The sequence below is a fragment of the Convolutriloba macropyga genome, chromosome 6, assembly GCF_964194025.1.
Source record: "Convolutriloba macropyga chromosome 6, txConMacr16.3, whole genome shotgun sequence".
Classification (NCBI taxonomy): Eukaryota; Metazoa; Xenacoelomorpha; order Acoela; family Convolutidae; genus Convolutriloba; species Convolutriloba macropyga.
Window position 1 is genome coordinate 62,265,955 of NC_134473.1, and position 21,121 is coordinate 62,287,075.

At 36.5% G+C, this 21,121-nt stretch overlaps 1 protein-coding gene across 1 annotated transcript in view; it reads left to right on the forward strand.

Moving 5' to 3' along the window:
* LOC142341831 (endosome/lysosome-associated apoptosis and autophagy regulator family member 2-like) overlaps positions 1–21,121 on the forward strand; it is a 250,975-nt gene that overhangs the window by 146,482 nt on the left and 83,372 nt on the right. The window contains exons 6-11 of the mRNA XM_075393083.1: positions 748–831; positions 1,286–1,412; positions 3,171–3,326; positions 4,127–4,212; positions 4,519–4,573; positions 20,817–21,050. Of these exons, the coding sequence (XP_075249198.1) occupies positions 748–831; positions 1,286–1,412; positions 3,171–3,326; positions 4,127–4,212; positions 4,519–4,573; positions 20,817–21,050 (742 nt within the window). The remainder of the gene's footprint in view (positions 1–747; positions 832–1,285; positions 1,413–3,170; positions 3,327–4,126; positions 4,213–4,518; positions 4,574–20,816; positions 21,051–21,121) is intronic.

Sequence of the window (21,121 nt, forward strand, 5' to 3'; positions counted from 1 at the left end):
TGTCGGTAATTTTTTGAGTACTATAATCTTTTGATTCATTTCATTCGGCGGAACTTTTTCTACGTCACTTAAAAGTTTTCTTCGCTAAAATTACTTTCCTTACTTCTGAAATGTGAAACCAATTGAATTTTAATTTGAATGCGATACAGAGCAAATTAATTAAGCGCTCTTAATGTTTGTGAGACGTAAGACCCAATTTTGGCGAAGGACGCTTTTAGGAAACTCGAATGACACACATATTTACTTTTGATTTGGTTTTGATTTTGCCAATCTTTCTTTATATCCAATTTGTTCATTGAATATGAAGCGGTGTTAATTTCTTTGCATTCTTCATCGTGCTAAACTTCTCGTAAAAGTTGGGTAAGACAATGCCCAGCCTTTTCAACCCTCTTACTATTTCAGGCCGAGTTTAATCCTTTATAGAATTGGTACTATACGTAGAATTTTGGTGAGGAATTTCTGTTTGCCCCCCCCCCTCTGTTGTTTTACGCCCCCCCCCCCCCCCCCCCCTCCCCCCGTACCAACTCATATGTTGTTATATAGCACGCTACTATGTAAAAAAATAGCACATGCGCTTGGAGGGGTAAAAGATATAAGCCCACTTAGCGGGGGGGGGGGGGGGCAAAACAGAATAGATCTGAATTTCGGCATTAGCACTCAAATATGGCATATGTAGGGTTTTGGGGGTGAAAAGAATTAGAATCTGGTAAAACAGTGCTACAGTAATGTACAGTAAGTCAATTTTAGGTTGTGGATGAAAATTGTCACGAGCCCCGCGAGAGCAGTGTCTATCCGAAAACAACTGGACACGATGAATGGAGAAAAATTAAGGCAAGTGATCACTTGAATCATCACCAATGGTGATTTCGATTTATTAATCGGATTCCTCACAAAAGCTAGCGAAGCAAGTGCGTGAAGGTCTGTAATAGAGAATCCCGGCTTAACTTTTTTTGCGGTAAACAACATAACAAATTATTCGTCATTTGCATATGCTAATACAAACAAACTAATGCAGGTTTTTTGCATTGATTATAGTTATAATTTACTGATAGATGCGACTACCTTTTTATACAAATCATAAAGTCAAATTATGGATTGTCAAATTCTAACTGGCGAAAAAAAGAATTTGAGGAATATGTTGCTAATGCTGGCCTGAGGTGGAACTAGCCATAACAGCTGACATGTACCGTTATAGGGACGAAATAATACAATTATGGAAGGCTATATTTCACCGGGGGAAAAGTAACAGTCCTGAAACGTTTCTAAAAAATAACATGCGTTGTAGGTTGAATTGGGAACTGGAGTAAACAAGCTCTATTGGAGGACATACACTGTGACGTACGGAGAAAATGCAACCAGCGCTGCCACTGGTCGGCTCAAGCCAGTTCTTCTGAAGTCAGTCTATATCAATGGTTAGTGGATTTCTGCTTAATGTGGTTGGATCCTATTGTCAATCAACAAAGTTTATTGTAAACAAAATTATAGTTAAGAAAGCTCTTATTGATGATATAAAAACGTTTATTTCTTTCCCATTTTAGCAAAATTAAGCAGTATATTAAGCTTTTCAGAGGTTAATTGATATAGTGGTGAAGAAATAAAAGATTAGAATGTTGGGTGAGATGAATTAGATGAAAAATACTTCGAACCCAAAGGGGCTATTGTAAGACGAGAAAGCTATTAGACTAGTTATTAATAGCCGCCCTCATCTTCTCAGCCGGCTATTATAGCGCCTCGAATTTTTACGACTCGAAGAGGAGTATTGGAGAAGTCCTTTTTTTAATCAATTTTATTGGAGTGATTTTTGAAGCGGGAAATGAAACGCGTGAAAAAATTTGGAGTGATTTTCGTGCTGAACAAAAATGAAGAGCGGAGCGAAAAGAGAGTGTTTTTTTTTTCATACCGCTGTTTTTGAGAGAGCGAGAAATTGATGTGTGGAAAAATTTTCTCTAGGCGAGCGAAATTTTTTGTTCACGTGCCGCTTTTAAAAGCGGTTTTTTGCAACTTTTGATGGTTATGAGGTTTGATTATAATATTGTATTAGTTTTAGGCTTGTTTCGATAGGAATTGAAGGTTTCAAGTAGTTAATTTGAGTTTAACGCTAAATTGGAGGTTTTTGATCAGTTTTGCTGATTTTTAGACGATTTTTAATGATTTTTTTGCCAGTTTTTTGTTTTAATGCTCTAAGTGGGATTTTAATAGAAGCTGTTACTTAAAGAATATTCAGATACCAATTGGCTAAAGTTTTTTTGGTATATATCATTTTTTTCTTGGGAAAATTGACAGAAAAATTGAGAAATTTTAAACCATTTTTCTCATTTTTTGCAGTTTTTCTTTTTAAATCTTACACAAGTGTCTTACCCACTCTTTTATAACTTCCCCATTGTTTTGTGAGTTTTTCATTGCTCCAATTGCAAAGGAACGTTATTCGACTTTATGTTTCCTTGTACAATTTAAAAAAATCTTAAGTTATTCTAGTTTTTTTTTTTTTCAATTTGTTTTAAGATTTTGAATGCCGTTTCTCTTCTTCCTCATTTTTTTATGGCATTTACAGAGGTTCCGGGTTCACAATAGTTGTTGGAGCTGTTTAGTCATAAGTATAGGCAATTTTCTCCTTCGAATTCTTCCGGCTATGTTTTTTTTACTTCGTCGAACTTTTTATCGCTTTACCCATTTCGCCGCTTTTTCGACATTTTGCGCGAAATATTTTTGACTTCTCCAGGCTAGTTTCACTCTTCTGTCATTCTGCTCAAAGTCCTTTTAAACAACAGCTGCTCAGCAAAGCAATTCAAAATGAAGAGAGTCAGTATAAAAAATCAAAGTCAGAAATAGAAACGGGATAAACCCATAAAGCCCACTTTTAGATGCCCGGTACTTGAATTTTGTTCTCATAAGTGTTAGTTACTATCTATAATGCTTATTGGTATTGATACTAGACCCTGTAACCTCTCACTGAGAGACAGGAGTATGTTCAATTACGAAATGACATCAAAATAAATCGCACTTAAAAATGTTTTTAAACAAAAATCAATTTTAATTGATTTTCTCTTCTTTCAATCCCAATAGAGTTATGGGAATCAAATGCGGCTATTTTCCTGCAATCTGCTGGGTATGGTTATATATTGATCAATAGCTATCAGTATTAGCTTGTTTAATTAGCAATGTGATCGCAGGTGTTGCGTATTCAACCGAGTGCACCAAGTGTCCTGCTGGCTTTTTCCAATCTGAGCAGGGTGCCAGTACGTGCGATCCCTGTACTCCTAACTCCTATGCCCCAACTGAGGGATCTGTCACGTGCTCGAACTGCAATGCTGCCTCTGAATACTCTCGTAAGTTCATCCATTTAAATCCTGGGATCTATTCTGTTTCGGCCCACCCCCAGTGTTTTTTACGACCCCCAGTTACAAATTATATATTATATAGGATATTACTATGTAAGAAAATAGCACGTGCGCCTGGGGGTCATAAAAGATTTATGCTCACTAAGCTGGGGGGGAGTGGGCAAAACACATAGATCCCCATATTGTACCATCAATTTGTAGATTTTTTGAATCTGTTTGAATTATAAGTTTGTCAAAGTGTGGATATCGTTACCTAACTCTTTATTATTTTGAGGCCTCCTTTTATTCTGAAAGTAGAGAAATTTAAGCTGGCTTAGTTCAGCAGAGTAGGTTTAAATTTTCATGGATTAATTGGCGAGATCTAATGGTATAGTTTTATAGGTTTCTCCGAAGATCCAACTCGCCAGTTTTAAATTGGAATGCAGCTCTCTGAGGGGAATTTGAGAAAGAAGCATTATGAGAAAACATCGTTATCATTGCTAGTCTGCTCTGGCTTTCTTACGGAAGATTAATTTTCACATGATATTGTTTCTATTGTCAAGAACAAATGTTTAACTATAGTGCCTAAAATTTGCACCAAAATTCAATTGAGCAAGTTTCATAGTTTCGTGTCATTGCCTTTTTGACGAGAATAATTTGAGAAAAGAAGAATCGCTAAATTGCCTTTTAAAAGGTTTTAATATTCTATAATCATTGGCCTATATGTAGAATAGTTAAACAATAAAGACAAATAAAACAAGCAACGTGGACAGAAGTTTTCCCTTCATTATTTGAGGTCTGTTTTTTAGTGTACGCGGCTGAGAAGTGTGAGACAAGACCAATGTGCACAGAAAAAGACTACTACAAATTTCATGGCCCATGTGTCGATGGAAAGGTATGTCACGGGAATGGTTCCCTTTCACACAGTTATCTAAAATTTGTTTTCGTAATTGTGTGAACAAACCAAGGCACTTATTTGCACAAACAATAGGTAAGATGTGCCTGTTAACTTGTGGTATTAGCCATGTGTATAGACTAAAAATTTTGTATAGCCTAAAAAGAAGGGCAATTTGCGATTGCAATTGTATCTGATTATAGAGATGTTAAATTAGTTTTAGTCATGTTTCATTGGCTGAAACAGTTTGCCACTTAACGGGGTTTTGCTGGTAATGTTCTGAACTTAAAAGTTGGTTCGTTTCAGACAAAAGAGACGTACGAATGGATCAAACCCAAAATCTGCAGAGGAGACATGCAAGGTATGAGGTCCTTCCAAAATAGTTGTCAGCTAGTCGAAATTAAGATATCATACGTTATTAGTCAGACCTGTAATTACAACGTCGGAATGAAATGAGGTTTGGTAATTAAGCAAATTTTTATTGGCCACAGGAGCTGCACTCGTCTTTCTGTCGAATCGGTTCTAATTTTTGCTTACGTTTTTTGTTAGTTGCGATGTGGAGTCGTGGCTCATTAATAGCTTCTTTCACAGCTACTTTTAGAGTTTTGAAAAAAGTGTTTACAGGCTAGAGCTAAAAAAATGGCCGTTTCTTGTATTTTACTCCTTTTATCGTTATTAATTGGTCTCAAATGAATTTCGTATAAATTATATTAGTACTGCTGTTCTTTTTAATGAGTATTTTTATAGTACTGATTTTTCGTCTGATTGTTTGCTTTTTCGTTCTCAAAAACGTGATAAACATGTTGGGCCCTCTCACTAACGCGCACTCACCCCCGCCCATAGTACCTAAAACGCAACTAGCTACTGTCGAAGCCAACCTCTCCAGTTGTTTGAGAGCAATTCGCCCGACATTAGCCGTTTATGTTTTCTTCAAACATTAAATTTTCGTGCTATCAACTTAACGTTGGTCGGGTAATTCTAATTACTATCCCAAACCAAAGTTAAACACTTTCTTCTAATTTATCCAGGGTTTTTTGCTTTAAATTGTTCAAAAAATATTAGTTTTTTTTATTCGTGTGTGTACTGACTTCATCACATTATTTTTTGTAGCTTTTAGCAATTAAACTTTTAGAATTTAGGGATTTTCATATTTTTGTTGTAATGGTAATTTTTGGTCGGCCTCTCAATGGCTATTATTTAGGCGCTCTCCTTTTTTGATTCGCTTTACCTTTTGATCACGTTTTTCGTTTTACATAAGTCATGATTTTTACGTTTGACTCGTGACTTTTCTCACTCACTGTTTCAACTGAATGGATTTTAAATTCTTTCACGTATTGAACTACTTAATGTAGTGGATAAACGATAAAGCCCGGTCATTAAGTTAAAGTGCATTAGGCTATCAGAGTTCATAAGAGCGATTGCTAGCTGACATCAGTATTAAGCTTAATTTTCAGTTTAGAAGCTGATTTAAGTGTAATTTTAGAATCTAACCGTATATGCAGGATTTGCACACCACAAAAAAATTTGCTACTTAGAAAAGTTCTGTCAATTTCTATCTCTTATTTCTTTTTCTGTTTCCATCCCAATGTGCGTCAAGCGCGTCATCGGCAGATATTTTCAGGCAATCTGCCGGTTATATTTATTTTTAATGTTAGCAGCTATCAAATTTGCCTGATCGAAAATCTTAAAAAACACGAATATAGCGTTTTGCTCACTTTGTTAATTGCTCACAAATGAAGTTTGTACAATTTTATTAGTCCTGTTGACTACTTTGTAATTTTTTGCTTATTAGTTTTTTCTCTAACACTTTTGTTTTTTTTGTCCTCAAAAACAGGATAAACGGGAAAGGGTATTGTAGCAGGGTACCTCTCCTCCTTCCTAGTCTTGAAGTGTACAATTAGCCAAAGCTGCTTTTCAGACAAATAACGATCTTCAATCACAAAGGACTTTTGTGGCGGTTTTGAAACCCTCACTACCCCAGTCCCTCTACGGCCACCACCCCCCTGATGCAGCACTTTTTTCCCTCATCTCCCAATAAGCTTAAGGTAGCCTAAACATGCATTATTAACAGTGGCTACTCCGAAACAAGGAGTCGGAGTCCGGCATGCAGTTAATGCGAAAAGAGTGCACAAGTTTACCTTAATGATAGCCGCCCTCATCTTCTCAGCCGGGTATTACTGCAGCCCTATTTTTTGGTTTCGTCGAATTAAACTTTTGTTTTGGTTTACCGCAAGTCACAGCTTGTTAACATTTTGTGCGAATTCTGTTTCTTTTCTCTAGGCTAATTGTGTCCTTCGCTTCTTCTGCTCAAGGCGCTTTTAAACAGCTGTGGCTCAGCAAAGCAATCTAAAATGAACGGAGTCATAATAGCCAAACTCAAGAATGGAAACGGATAACCCCATAAAGCCCAATTTTAGATGTTTTAGAGAGCTACTTGAACTTTGTTCTTATAAGTCTTAGTTACCATCTCCAATGCTTATTAATAGCCGTTCAGCCATAGCTGGGGCTATTATTGGCCTTCTCTTGTTAATAGCCGCCCTCATCTTTTCAACCGGCTATTATAGCGCTCCTATTTTTTTTTACTCTGTCGAACTTTTCGCTTTACCATTTTGCCGCTTTTTCGACATTTTGCGTGAATTTTTTTTGACTTCTCTAGGCTAGTTTCTCTCTTCTCTCATTCTGCTTAAAGTGAATTTGAACATCAGTTGCTCAGCAAAGCAATTCAAAATGAACAGAGTCAGTATAAAAAATTGAAGTCAGAAATAGAAACCCGTACAGACCATTTTTAGATGCCCGGTACTTGAACTTTGTTCTTATAAGTTTTAGTTACTATCTATAGTGCTTATTGGTATTGATACTAGACCCTGTAGCCTCTCACTGAGAGACAGAAGTATGTTCAACTACGAAATGCCATCAAAATAAATCGGACTTAAGAAATGTTTTTGTTCAAAAATCTTTTTTTTCAATATCGTCTATTCTTTCAATCCCAATCATGCTTATTGGAATCAACGGCGGCTCTTTTCCGCCAATCTCCCGGGGATGTTTAATAGCCGCCCTCATCTTCTCAGCCGACTATTATAGCGCTCACTTTTTTTAAAATAGCCACCTCATCTTCTCAGCCGGCTATTATAGCGCTCCTATTTTTTTGTCGAACAAAAAATGCTTTGCTTTACCTCATTTTGCCGCTTTTTCGACATTTTGCGTGAATTTTTTTGACTTCTCTAGGCTAGTTTCTCTCTTCTCTCATTCTGCTTAAAGTGAATTTGAAAATCAGTTGCTCAGCAAAGCAATTCAAAATGAACAGAGTCACTATAAAAAATTGAAGTCAGAAATAGAAACGGGATAAACCCGTAAAGACCATTTTTAGATGCCCGGTACTTGAACTTTGTTCTTATAAGTTTTAGTTACTATCTATAGTGCTTATTGGTATTGATACTAGACCCTGTAGCCTCTCACTGAGAGACAGAAGTATGTTCAACTACGAAATGCCATCAAAATAAATCGGACTTAAGAAATGTTTTTGTTCAAAAATCTTTTTTTTTCAATATCGTCTATTCTTTCAATCCCAAACATGCTTATTGGAATCAACGGCGGCTCTTTTCCGGCAATCTCCCGGGGATGTTTAATAGCCGCCTTCATCTTCTCAGCCGACTATTATAGCGCTCCTTTTTTTTAAATAGCCGCCTCATCTTCTCAGCCGGCTATTATAGCGCTCCTATTTTTTTGTCGAACAAAAAATGCTTTGCTTTACCTCATTTTGCCGCTTTTTCGACATTTTGCGTGAATTTTTTTGACTTCTCTAGGCTAGTTTCTCTCTTCTCTCATTCTGCTTAAAGTGAATTTGAACATCAGTTGCTCAGCAAAGCAATTCAAAATGAACAGAGTCACTATAAAAAATTGAAGTCTGAAATAGAAACGGGATAAACCCGTAAAGACCATTTTTAGATGCCCGGTACTTGAACTTTGTTCTTATAAGTTATAGTTACTATCTATAGTGCTTATTGGTATTGATACTAGACCCTGTAGCCTCTCACTGAGAGACAGAAGTATGTTCAACTACGAAATGCCATCAAAATAAATCGGACTTAAGAAATGTTTTTGTTCAAAAATCTTTTTTTTCAATATCGTCTATTCTTTCAATCCCAATCATGCTTATTGGAATCAACGGCGGCTCTTTTCCGGCAATCTCCCGGGGATGTTTAATAGCCGCCCTCTTCTTCTCAGCCGACTATTATAGCGCACCTTTTTTAAAATAGCCGCCTCATCTTCTCAGCCGGCTATTATAGCGCTCCTATTTTTTCGTCGAACAAAAAATGTTTTGCTTTACCTCATTTTGCCGCTTTTTCGACATTTTGCGTGAATTTTTTTGACTTCTCTAGGCTAGTTTCTCTCTTCTCTCATTCTGCTTAAAGTGAATTTGAACATCAGTTGCTCAGCAAAGCAATTCAAAATGAACAGAGTCAATAAAAAAAATTGAAGTCAAATAGAAACGGGATAAACCCGTAAAGACCATTTTTAGATGCCCGGTACTTGAACTTTGTTCTTATAAGTTTTAGTTACTATCTATAGTGCTTATTGGTATTGATACTAGACCCTGTAGCCTCTCACTGAGAGACAGAAGTATGTTCAACTACGAAATGCCATCAAAATAAATCGGACTTAAGAAATGTTTTTGTTCAAAAATCTTTTTTTTCAATATCGTCTATTCTTTCAATCCCAATCATGCTTATTGGAATCAACGGCGGCTCTTTTCCGGCAATCTCCCGGGGATGTTTAATAGCCGCCCTCATCTTCTCAGCCGACTATTATAGCGCTCCTTTTTTTTAAATAGCCGCCTCATCTTCTCAGCCGGCTATTATAGCGCTCCTATTTTTTTGTCGAACAAAATGTTTTGCTTTACCTCATTTTGCCGCTTTTTCAACATTTTGCGTGAAATCTTTTTGACTTCTCTAGGCTAGTTTCTCTCTTCTCTCATTCTGCTAAAAGTGATTTTGAGCATCAGTTGCTCAGCAAAGCAATTCAAAATGAACAGCGTCAGTATAAAAAATTGAAGTCAGAAGTAGAAACGAGATAAACCCATAAATTCCAATTTTAGATGCCCGCTATTTGAACATCGTTCCTGTAAGTCTTAGTTAACATCTCTTATGCTTATGGGTATTGATAGTAGACCCTGTAGCCTCTCTCTATGAAACAGAAGTACGTTGTGTTCAACTACGAAATGCCATCAAAATAAATCGGACTTAAAAAATGTTTTTGTACAAAAGTCTTTTTTTTTCGATATCTATTCTTTCAATCCCAATCATGCTTATTGGAATCAACGGCGGCTATTTTCCGGCAATCTGCCGGGTATGTTTTTTTACGACTCGAAGAGAAGTATTGGTTTTTACGACTCGAAGAGGAGTATTGGTTTTCTTAAGGTTTTTTTAAACCGGAAGTATAATTCGTTCAGACGCTGTTTTGACCTAAAAACGAAAGTGAGTAAAATTGACGTGTGAACTAATTTTTTCTTGGCGAGAGAATGTTTTGATCATGCGTTGCGTTTTTTCAATGACTTTTAGTGACTGAAGTAGTTTTTGACTGAATGGCACATATAGATAACCGTTTTTAGCCGTATCTTTTTTCGTCCCAGTGGCCAAGTCTTTCGCTTGTAATTTAGATTTTGTAGAAATAATTTTTATTCGATGCTATATTGAAATGTAAACCTTGGAAATTGATGCCACATTGTTTTGCAGAGACGGAAATTGCGTTTCAAATTCAAAATTGGCACATATTTGATTTTTTTTAAGTTATTTATGGATATTTTTTTCTATTAATTTCTTCATTCTTGGATCTTTCAGTCGTCTTTATTGTCAAAAAACAGTTAGTATGACAACTTCCCTTTGATAATTCATATACTCAACGCCTCTTTTTACCTCGACGTAATTTTGTTTTATGAAATTGTGCATATGCTAATCCGATTTTGGTAGCTTTTTTTTCAATTTTTCTCGGATTTTTGTTTGTATTTTGGTTTTAATTACAGAAAGTCTTTTTGTACAATTGAGGGACTTGTATTTTGTTTCAATAAAATTTCGATCATTTTTGGGCCTTAAGTTTTTGAAAAACAGTTAAATTTCATAAATGCATTCTTAAAAGTTCTTTGACCTTTTTTTGCAAAATGTTTCAATGTTCCGTATTTTTGAATTCTTGGTTTTCTTTTTTGCTGTGTTCACGAGAGTGGATCTATGTCTGGGATGACTCATTGTCTTTTCTTAGTCAAATGCTGAACAACGAAATGTATTCGTTTTTCTTGATTTTTTTAATTTGATTTTTAACTCTCAAAAACCAAAAATTAGTGTTTTTATTACGAATTCCTTATATTATATGCATATTCTTCTCATTTTATTTTCTATCATTCTAGCTTTGTCCTGGCACCTACATTCATATTCGTTGTATTGAATTTTTCAGTTGATAAACTGAATGAGTTCAGCTTTTTCTTAGATTTTCATCATTTTTTTGGTTTGCAATCGATTTCATTCATCATAAATTAGCCCTGAGAGTTGGCTAGAAAATCTATTTCATAATTTCTACTGATTACTTTTTTCAGTCCTTGGTATTGTTTTAAAGCGATTTTTTGGCTTTGATTATTATTGTGTTGCTTGTCTTTTTTTTGATTAATTTGATTTTTGAATTAGTATGAAATCATGTTATCTGGAATATATAAATCAAGGAAAAAGTATGCGTTGTTTTTGTCTTAATTGCGGTAATTAGAAATCTAAATGTACTGGTTTCTGATTCTTAATTTTGATCATTCTTTTTTGAAAAATTTATTTTTATTATCTGCCATTTAATTTCGCGACCTTGAGATTAGAATCTTGGATTGCTTGAAGGCAATTAAAATCTCTGTCAGCTTTTTTTTAGCTTTTCAGTGTTTTGGCTATCGTAATTATTTCGGACCTTTAACGTTATCAAACGTTTTCAATAAGATAAAATTTTGGTGCTTTTTGTTTCTCTTGGTGATGGTGGTTTAATTTTCACCAGGTTTTAGATCAGACCTGGAGAAGTAATGAGTTAATGGTTTAATACAAAAGGTAATGGCTTCAGCTGCAATAACGGTTTTTTTGTGAAGTTTTGACGCTGCGAGTTGCTTCCGGATTTATCGTGCTAGAATTGGCTAGAACTATCGGGGAATTATTTCGTCGCCAGAGTTTTTTGCTACGACCATATGACGTCACAACCACTTCAATTCTGATTTTTGTTCATTCGCCCAAGCATTCAACTGGAGTGCGTGCGTGATGTCATTCTACGCTTTTAGTGGAGAGAGTGTTTTGGTGCATTTGCGTGATTAAATTTTTGGTCACACTTGACTTACCTCACTCATAAAAATGACTTTCTCACTTTGAAATTGAGTTTTATTTACTTCGATTCAAAGAGTTAAGTTCAAATGGACGTGTATCACTCTAAATGAAGAATTTTAGAGAGCAGCTATTAGAGGTAACAAAAACTTATACAGATTTTTAATCAAAAGATAACATATCAGCCTTCAATGCAAAGACGAATTTTTTGGTCTGTCTTTTTCACTGTTTTTTTTAGACTGCAGATCTACGAAGCCATTGCGGCTATTTTCTGGCAATATGCACACTGTGTTTGGTATTGATTCTATCCGCAATATCCCCTCATTAAGAAACATGAGTTTGTCCAACTACAAAATGGCGTCAAAGTAATTCGCACTTTGAAAAGGTTTGTGTAATAAAATAAATTGTCCTCATTTTTCTCCTGTTCATTCAGTCACAACATTGGTTATGGAAATCTATCGGGGCTTTTTTTCGGCGACCCGACGGTTATATTTCTTTTTTTGTCTCGTAGGTAGCAAAGAAGTTAAGTAACTCCTAATGTTGTAATTTGGTCAAATTGTTTGAAATTGTTTTTCCTCTTGTGGGTCTCTAGAATTTAATAGTCAATGACGGTTTCTTTTATGGTATCAACTTTAAATTTGTTTTTGCTGAAGCATCTGTACATGAAGCCGGCTATTAGAGCACTCCTTTTTTTGTCTAATAAAATTTTGTTTCGCTTTATCTCATTTTGCCAGTTTTTTGAGATTTTGCATAAATCCTTTTTCACTCCTCTAGGCTGTTTCCTTACTCCTCTATGCTGTTTCCATCCTGCTCAAAGAGCTTTTAGACAGCAGTTGCTCAGCAAATCAATTAATTAAACAGAATCTGTATAAAAACAAACAGAATTAGAAACGAGATGTAGCCATAAAGCCAGGTCTAGATGCCCGCTGCTTCAACTTTGCTCTGAGAGAGAGAGAGAGAGTTTAGGCTTTAGTGAGTTTTTCACTAGGGTTTTTACCCTTGATTTACGACTGAGCTGATTTTCTGCACTAGGTTACAATTTCCACAGCTGCAGTTGATCGCGGAGGAACAGATTGACCTCCGAATTGTCTTTGTCAAAGTATTTTCAGTACAATTTTGCGAGATAATTTTTGTATAGTTGTTCGCTGTTTACTTTTCCTACTTTCAGCATTGTTATGCAAGTAACTGGCTCTTTCGTGGGCTTTCGTAGTTCTGATTTTTGGTATCATGATTTGCTCGTTTTGCCTTGTACGTGAGCGATCGTTTTTGTTTAATTTATTTGGAATTTTAATGTTGTGTTTTCTATTTAGCACCGATACTAGCATCAATAAGTCATGCAATTCAATGTAGCGCGACAGTGGAAGCAGTTCAAAATTTTTAAATTGTTCTTTGTAGCATTTGCAACTGTAGGTTAGTTAGTATCCTTGATGCTTTCCTTTGAATGCGTTCTCTTGATTTGGTATCGGTTTTATTTGCGAACCACGTAGGTGAGGCATGGCTTAGGGCAGGTATCACATATCCACTGTACGCTTCTAGTTTGGTCATTTTGCTTGTTAATGTTGACATTTTTATCTTGAAGAAGTAAAAGGCTTTCCATGCTTCTTTACTTCTTTTGTGAGCATTCAGTTTCCACGACAACTCTGGGGTCATGAATATTCCCAGATCTTTGTTCTTTTTATATAGAAGTGATTTGGAATTTAGAATAAAAGTGTGCTCCTTATTCTCATGCGTTTTTAATGGGAGTACATGACGATTATTTTCATTTAAATTCATTTCATTTGTTGAGCTCCACTTTGCAATGTTTAACAGGTCTTTTTGAATTTGTCTGGTTTAGGAGATACTAGTTTAAAGTTATCTACATAGCCGAATGCTTTGCACTCCTTCAATTGTTTGGATAAATCATTCAAGTAGATAAAATTAGCAGATTCACAAGCAGTGAGCTTTGAGGGACGCCACTTGTCAAAGGCACGGTCTCAGAAACACTATTTTTCTCTTTGATATAATTTTTGCGATCTGATAAACAACTTGCAATTTTCTTCAAGAAGATTCCACCAACGCGTACATCGTCTATTTTTGGAGCAGCCAATTATGAGGTACGCTATAAAAAATTGTTTTGAAATCAAAATATAGCACAAAGTTTCGTTGTACAATATATCTTAGAACAGTAGAAGCTTTGTTAACAGACCTATGTCTTCGGAACCCATGCTTGTGATTCATCAATTTTGGTTTTCACAATATCTTAAAGTTTGTCAAAGATGAGTTTTTCAATGACTTTTGACACGTTGCAGAGCCATTATATAGGACGGTATTGCTTAATCATTGCTCTGTCTTTGTCCTTGTAAAAAGGTATTACTTCGGCGATTTTCCAATATGATGGAAGATATCCTTCATTCAAGGCTGTTTTGAAAATCAGCATAAGTGATTTAGACAAGGCTGAGAAATTTTTCAATACCGTGTGACCTATTCAATCGGGGCCACAAGCTTTGTTTGTTCGAGCTTGCTCAGATCCTTTTGTATCTTCATCAGTTTGTTCTATTGATGCGTTTTTCATAGGTTATTAGTTTAATTTGGTGACATTTTAGAAATAAGATTGAAAATAAAATTCTAAAAAATTTACATTTTATCTTGTTGTCATTAGTTTTTGATCGTTATATATCATGGTTGGGTACCTGATGCACTTATGTACTGATTTTAAGTATTTTTGAAGATCAGGGAACCTCCTATATCGAAAAGTTCTCAAACTCGGCTTGGTCTACATTAAGCACGTTGCACAGACGTTTCCCTGTCCTCTTTAGCTTGATCAGCAGGCTGAGGGAAGTCTTTTTTGCAACTTTGAAGCGATTTTCGCTAGGTGAGAAGTTTCTTTCGTGAACCAAGGGGGGGGGGGTCGATCGGATCTATGAAAGGTTGTTTTGGGGACATTTCCGTTAAGAGTTTGCTCAAGCTATTTATTCCATTGTTTCACAAGTTCGTCAACACTGCTGTAGCAATATGGGTTAAAAGGATGTTCTTCAATGTATTTTTTTGTCTTCCCAGTTCACTTTATTTGTGCTGTTTACCCTCTTTCTGTTTGCACTTCGAGAGTGAGTAAAAGCTTTGTGGTCAGACAAGTTTTGTTGAATTCTTTGCTATCACATTTGTTGATGATTGCGTTAGGGGAATTTGTTAAGAAGACATCCAGTTGGTTTTAGGGTTTCTGTTTTAGGACTTCGTGGAAATTAAACTCCGAAAATTGTTAAATGATCTTACTCAATAACTTTCCAGTTAGTGCTTTCGATTTTTTTATATCTCCAAAAAAAAAATGATTGTTTGACAATTTTTGTTATTGGCATAGTCCTGGATTTTGAACGAGGTAATTTATTGATTCTTCAGTCCATCTATTTGGACTGTTTTTTGGGGGGTTGTATAGGCAGAATAACATAATGGAAACATCTTTTGGTTTAACTTTGATCGCAACATACTCATTTTCCCACTGCAGATCTATTCTTTCATGAGGTATGTTTTTGACCGCCTCAAGTACACCTCTATCTTTCGATATATTATCAATTGTTTTTCTATCCTTTTTATGAATCGTGTAGTCTTTTAATAAAAGGCTCTCGTTCTGTACATCTGTTAGCCACGTCTCGGTTAAACAAAGAATGTCTAAGTTATTTTCAGTTGCCAGACAGTTCGCGAGGTTGGCTCGTCGTTTCATATCGAGTTAGCTTCTGACATTTCAAGTTTCTCATTCTTGTTTGTTTTTTTTCGGATGCCATTTATCATATTATCATATCAGTTTTTCTGTTCATCGGGATTGAGTTCTTTACTAATGAAGACTGGGATTTTGTAGTCTTTCATTTTTCTCTGTGATAGCAATATTCTCTTATGGCATAATCGCTATCAGTTTTGGCTATAAGGGCGCAATCTTTTCCTTCACTAATTTTACCAAGCCTTTTCAAATCAGTTTTTACTAGTCGCACTGCTTTGTGATGAGTTTTACTTTTTCAGATCATGTTCATATCTTCCACGGCTGTTATTGGTTTTCAGCTCAGGGACGCCTCGCAACCTTATTCCATCGTATTGTTCTTTTTGTTAACCTTTTGGAATGATGCAAGTGCATTAAAGGCTTAGGTTCAGGCGTAGGTGAGGGAGCAGCATTAGTCGTCTTGCATTCAATCATACATTTGAGCTCTTGAAACGGCGAATTAATTGAAATATTGTTTACTTTTATCTCCGCTCCAGTCTCCCCTAATTCGTTTTCAAATTCACTTCTTCATTTTCCCTGTAGCTTGTAATCTGCTCGAGTAGGGCATCCTTCCTTTTCAAGTCAACACAAATTTGACAAATTAGAAAGATATTGTTTAAGATACCGCTGATACTCATTATGACACCCTGAGTCAAGCCAGTACATCTTGTGGTTAAATGCATGAAATCACCGCAATTTATGCAATGAAAAATGGTCATTTTTGGTTCGATTGCAGGTACAACCTTGAACGTTGTACAGGGATTTTTGTATATGTTTTAACTTGAATTAATTTTGATTGTACAGAAGTAGGGGGATAAAGGCATATAGGGATATAGAGACTGACTGCAAAGGAAGGTTAGAAAGAAAGACCGTGACCTCCGTACGGGGAACCTATGGCTTTAACCAGAGAAAGAACCACACTGACAACCGCTTTGCCGGGAACACAAAAACTTCGGGATGGTTTCTGCTCGCAGTCGTCTTCGTATGCAGGACCTTGTTCTTAAGTAGCGATACCATTTCCTTTCCCTTTATCGCTAACGTGCACGTTGTTGTTATCAGACAACTAGGCATTCGACCAAACTGCGTCACATACGCCACGGAAACCCCAACTGTACTTTTCTGATTTTTGGCTTAATCGCTTGTTCAGCGTAAAATGGCGAAACATTTCGTGGTCCTGATAATTTGCTTCAAACGTTTCGAGCTCACTTTCGGGGGCCAACGTGGGGGGAGGGCAAAGACAAATACTTTTTCAGTAAATTCAAATAAAGTATGCTAAGTCGGCTATCTCGTCGACTATTTCCAGTATGGTTGAGTTGGAAGGGAGGTAATCTTTGTAAAGGTCGTTTCCTCCAATTAGCAAAGCAATCCGGTTGTACTGGCCAGGAACTGGAAGAAATTGATGGACGTGTTCCACTTTGGCACCAGGCAACAATAGGATGTTGATTTCAGGGCATATTACGTGCTTCATTTGCCAATCTTCAAGAAGACCTCTGTTGTTGGATGATTTGAAAGTATATCTCATTTCACATACACGCAGGTCTAAAAACCTTCCGCTGAAGGCACTCCACACCATGCGTTTGAAGACAGTTCAGGCCTATTTAAGAAGTTTATCACAACAATTAGGCTCTTATAATTCTTAGTTATCATCTCTAATGCCTATTGGTTTTGATACAAATCACTGAATCCTCTCATTATTAATAGCCACCCTCGTCTTCTGAGTCGGCTAATATAGCGCTCTAATACGCTTTGGGCATGATACTCGCCCTGAAACCTCTCATTAAGTAACAGGAGTATGTCTAACTACAAAATCCATTCGTAATAGTTCGTACTCTGTGTTTTTGTACAACAATCAGTTTTTATCTTTGTTTTTCTGTTCTTTCAATCCCAATCGGTGTTATGGGAGTCATGGTGGCTTTTCGGCAATCTGCCGGGTACGTTTTTTAATCTAACTTATTTTTAATAGTTCAAATTATGTTCAAAGTGGTTTTAAAGACTTTAACAGTCAAAAGTTATTTTCAGTTGCCAGACAGTTCGCGAGGTTGGCTCGTCGTTTCATATCGAGTTAGCTTCTGACATTTCAAGTTTCTCATTCTTGTTTGTTTTTTTTTCGGATGCCATTTTTTTAATCATATTACGACGTTTTTGCAGTAATTCGTTTTCAGTTTTTCTGTTCATCGGGATTGAGTTCTTTAATAATGAAGACTGGGATTTTGTAGTCTTTCATTTTTCTCTGTGATAGCAATATTCTCTTATGGCATAATCGCTATCATTTTTGGCTATAAGGGCGCGATCTTTTCCTTCACTAATTTTATCAAGCCTTTTCAAATCAGTTTTTACTAGTCGCACTGCTTTGTGATGAGTTTTACTTTTTCAGATCATGTTCATATCTTCCACGGCTGTTATTGGTTTTCAGCTCAGGGACGCCTCGCAACCTTATTCCATCGTATTGTTCTTTTTGTTAACCTTTTGGAATGATGCAAGTTCATTAAAGGCTTAGGTTCAGGCGTAGGTGAGGGAGCAGCATTAGTCGTCTTGCATTCAATCATACATTTGAGCTCTTGAAACGGCGAATTAATTGAAATATTTTTACTTTTATCTCCGCTCCAGTCTCCCCTAATTCGTTTTCAAATTCAATTCTTCATTTTCCCTGTAGCTTGTAATCTGCTCGAGTAGGGCATCCTTCCTTTTCAAGTCAACACAAATTTGACAAATTAGAAAGATATTGTTTAAGATACCGCTGATACTCATTATGACACCCTGAGTCAAGCCAGTACATCTTGTGGTTAAATGCTTGAAATCACCGCAATTTATGCAATGAAAAATGGTCATTTTTGGTTCGATTGCAGGTACAACCTTGAACGTTGTACAGGGATTTATTGTATATGTTTTAACTTGAATTAATTTTGATTGTACAGAAGTAGGGGGATAAAGGCATATAGGGATATAGAGACTGACTGCAAAGGAAGGTTAGAAAGAAAGACCGTGACCTCCGTACGGGGAACCTATGGCTTTAACCAGAGAAAGAACCACACTGACAACCGCTTTGCCGGGAACACAAAAACTTCGGGATGGTTTCTGCTCGCAGTCGTCTTCGTATGCAGGACCTTGTTCTTAAGTAGCGATACCATTTCCTTTCCCTTTATCGCTAACGTGCACGTTGTTGTTATCAGACAACTAGGCATTCGACCAAACTGCGTCACATACGCCACGGAAACCCCAACTGTACTTTTCTGATTTTTGGCTTAATCGCTTGTTCAGCGTAAAATGGCGAAACATTTCGTGGTCCTGATAATTTGCTTCAAACGTTTCGAGCTCACTTTCGGGGGCCAACGTGGGGGGAGGGCAAAGACAAATACTTTTTCAGTAAATTCAAATAAAGTATGCTAAGTCGGCTATCTCGTCGACTATTTCCAGTATGGTTGAGTTGGAAGGGAGGTAATCTTTGTAAAGGTCGTTTCCTCCAATTAGCAAAGCAATCCGGTTGTACTGGCCAGGAACTGGAAGAAATTGATGGACGTGTTCCACTTTGGCACCAGGCAACAATAGGATGTTGATTTCAGGGCATATTACGTGCTTCATTTGCCAATCTTCAAGAAGACCTCTGTTGTTGGATGATTTGAAAGTATATCTCATTTCACATACACGCAGGTCTAAAAACCTTCCGCTGAAGGCACTCCACACCATGCGTTTGAAGACAGTTCAGGCCTATTTAAGAAGTTTATCACAACAATTAGGCTCTTATAATTCTTAGTTATCATCTCTAATGCCTATTGGTTTTGATACAAATCACTGAATCCTCTCATTATTAATAGCCACCCTCGTCTTCTGAGTCGGCTAATATAGCGCTCTAATACGCTTTGGGCATGATACTCGCCCTGAAACCTCTCATTAAGTAACAGGAGTATGTCTAACTACAAAATCCATTCGTAATAGTTCGTACTCTGTGTTTTTGTACAACAATCAGTTTTTATCTTTGTTTTTCTGTTCTTTCAATCCCAATCGGTGTTATGGGAGTCATGGTGGCTTTTCGGCAATCTGCCGGGTACGTTTTTTAATCTGACTTATTTTTAATAGTTCAAATTATGTTCAAAGTGGTTTTAAAGACTTTAACAGTCAAAAGTTACAAACGTGGATTTCTTGTCATTTTGCTTTTTTTGGAACGTAAGTTTTTTGTCTGTATGGTTTTGAAGGCCTCAGATGTATGGATCTGTAATTGTGAATTTGACATTGCATTTTTTGCATGCAATCTGGAACTGTTGTTCTTTCACGTAGATCACAATTTTGCGCTTCTTTCTGGTTTACTCGATAAGAAAATTTTTGATAAATCACGTCTGGTGGCAAGGCAATTACATTTTCAATATCATTTTAACGCAAAAGGTAACAAAAACAGGTATTTTGTTCTGACACCGTTTTCAATGCATGCGAATAGTTCTTGATTGATTAACATAATATTAACAATCGAAGACAAGCTGTCCGTTACCTGTGCTCAATACTCAAACTGTGTGCAGGTAGATGGGTAGATTGATAGATAAATTGACTGTTGCCCGATTAAACTGGGAGATGGGTTCTTTGGCATATTCTAATTTGTGTTGTTTTCCTCCTGCAGATGAAGGTAAGAGTCCCTTCCTAACACAACTGCCATGCCTTTTATTGACTAATTAAGATGTGATTGGTCAACAAACGCTCTGCAGGATTCCATTTTTGCATTTTCTGACTAACCATCAAATAGTCTTCCTATTATAACCAATAACCTATTCATGAATGTTGGTTTTTTAATTGCTCTCAAACAACGTTTGTTGCAAATATTTTAGTCCTGTTGCATTTTTGTACAGTTTCTGATCTGACCTGATATTTTGAATGAAGTTTTGAATCTATTCTGCCCGCTACACCGGCACGTATGAGCTTAATGGGCAGAAAGATGTATTTTTTCAGAAAGTGCTATTTTTTAGATAGTAACAGTGTATATAAAATGTTTTAAGTAGAGATCATTGGGGGGCCGAAACAAAAAAAAATAAGAACATTATTAGATCTTAAGAAAAATTGAAAGATAAGAGGGGCGAGCTAATTCATACCACTTTTATTACTAAATATTTGAGAGATCTACAAATAAATATACCACTCAATTTGAGAAAATTTAGTGGTCCATTATAAACTCCAATTTATTCATTTGAGGTTTTATTATAAATTAAGAACAATCAACCCCCTCTCCTCCCGTAGTTTGAGAGCAATTTTTCCGACCTGATTCGGTTATGTTTTCAACTTCAACCCATTCTATCAAACAATATGCATCGTGCCTGAAAAACACTTTGAAATGACAATTAAATCAAATTTTCCGCATCTAGAAACCCTTATGCTTGCAGCTGGCCTTGTGTTAAATTCTTGCGCAGTTTAGAAACAGTGGGCTAAGAAAAGTATAATTTTTAATTCACATCAGTGTTGCGTGTTCATTTAGCGTGATTAGCTGTGCATTGTAGTTGATTGCCTTGTATTACTAATTTTTCATATTGGTCACCGAAAAAAATTGTTCAAGTTGCTTTCAAAATGTTCAGGAGCTGTACAACTACCTGCGTCTAATCACGTGAGAAAATGTCCCTTGTGCAACCCGGGAATGTATAAAGAGAAACCGGCGGCTAATTGCACATTCTGCCCCGAGGGCGAATACTCGAATGGAACCGCGCCCTGTGTAAAGTGTCCGGGTAAGCACAAGGCTGTGCCTGCCTACGTGTTCGACTTCTGGGACGGAGTGCCTCCCAATACAGAGATGTACTGCTACAGTGTATCAGGTTTGTGACGTTTTCTTAAAGATATGATAAAGAATCTTCATCAGGTTTAGAGATGCTAATGCGCTTATATT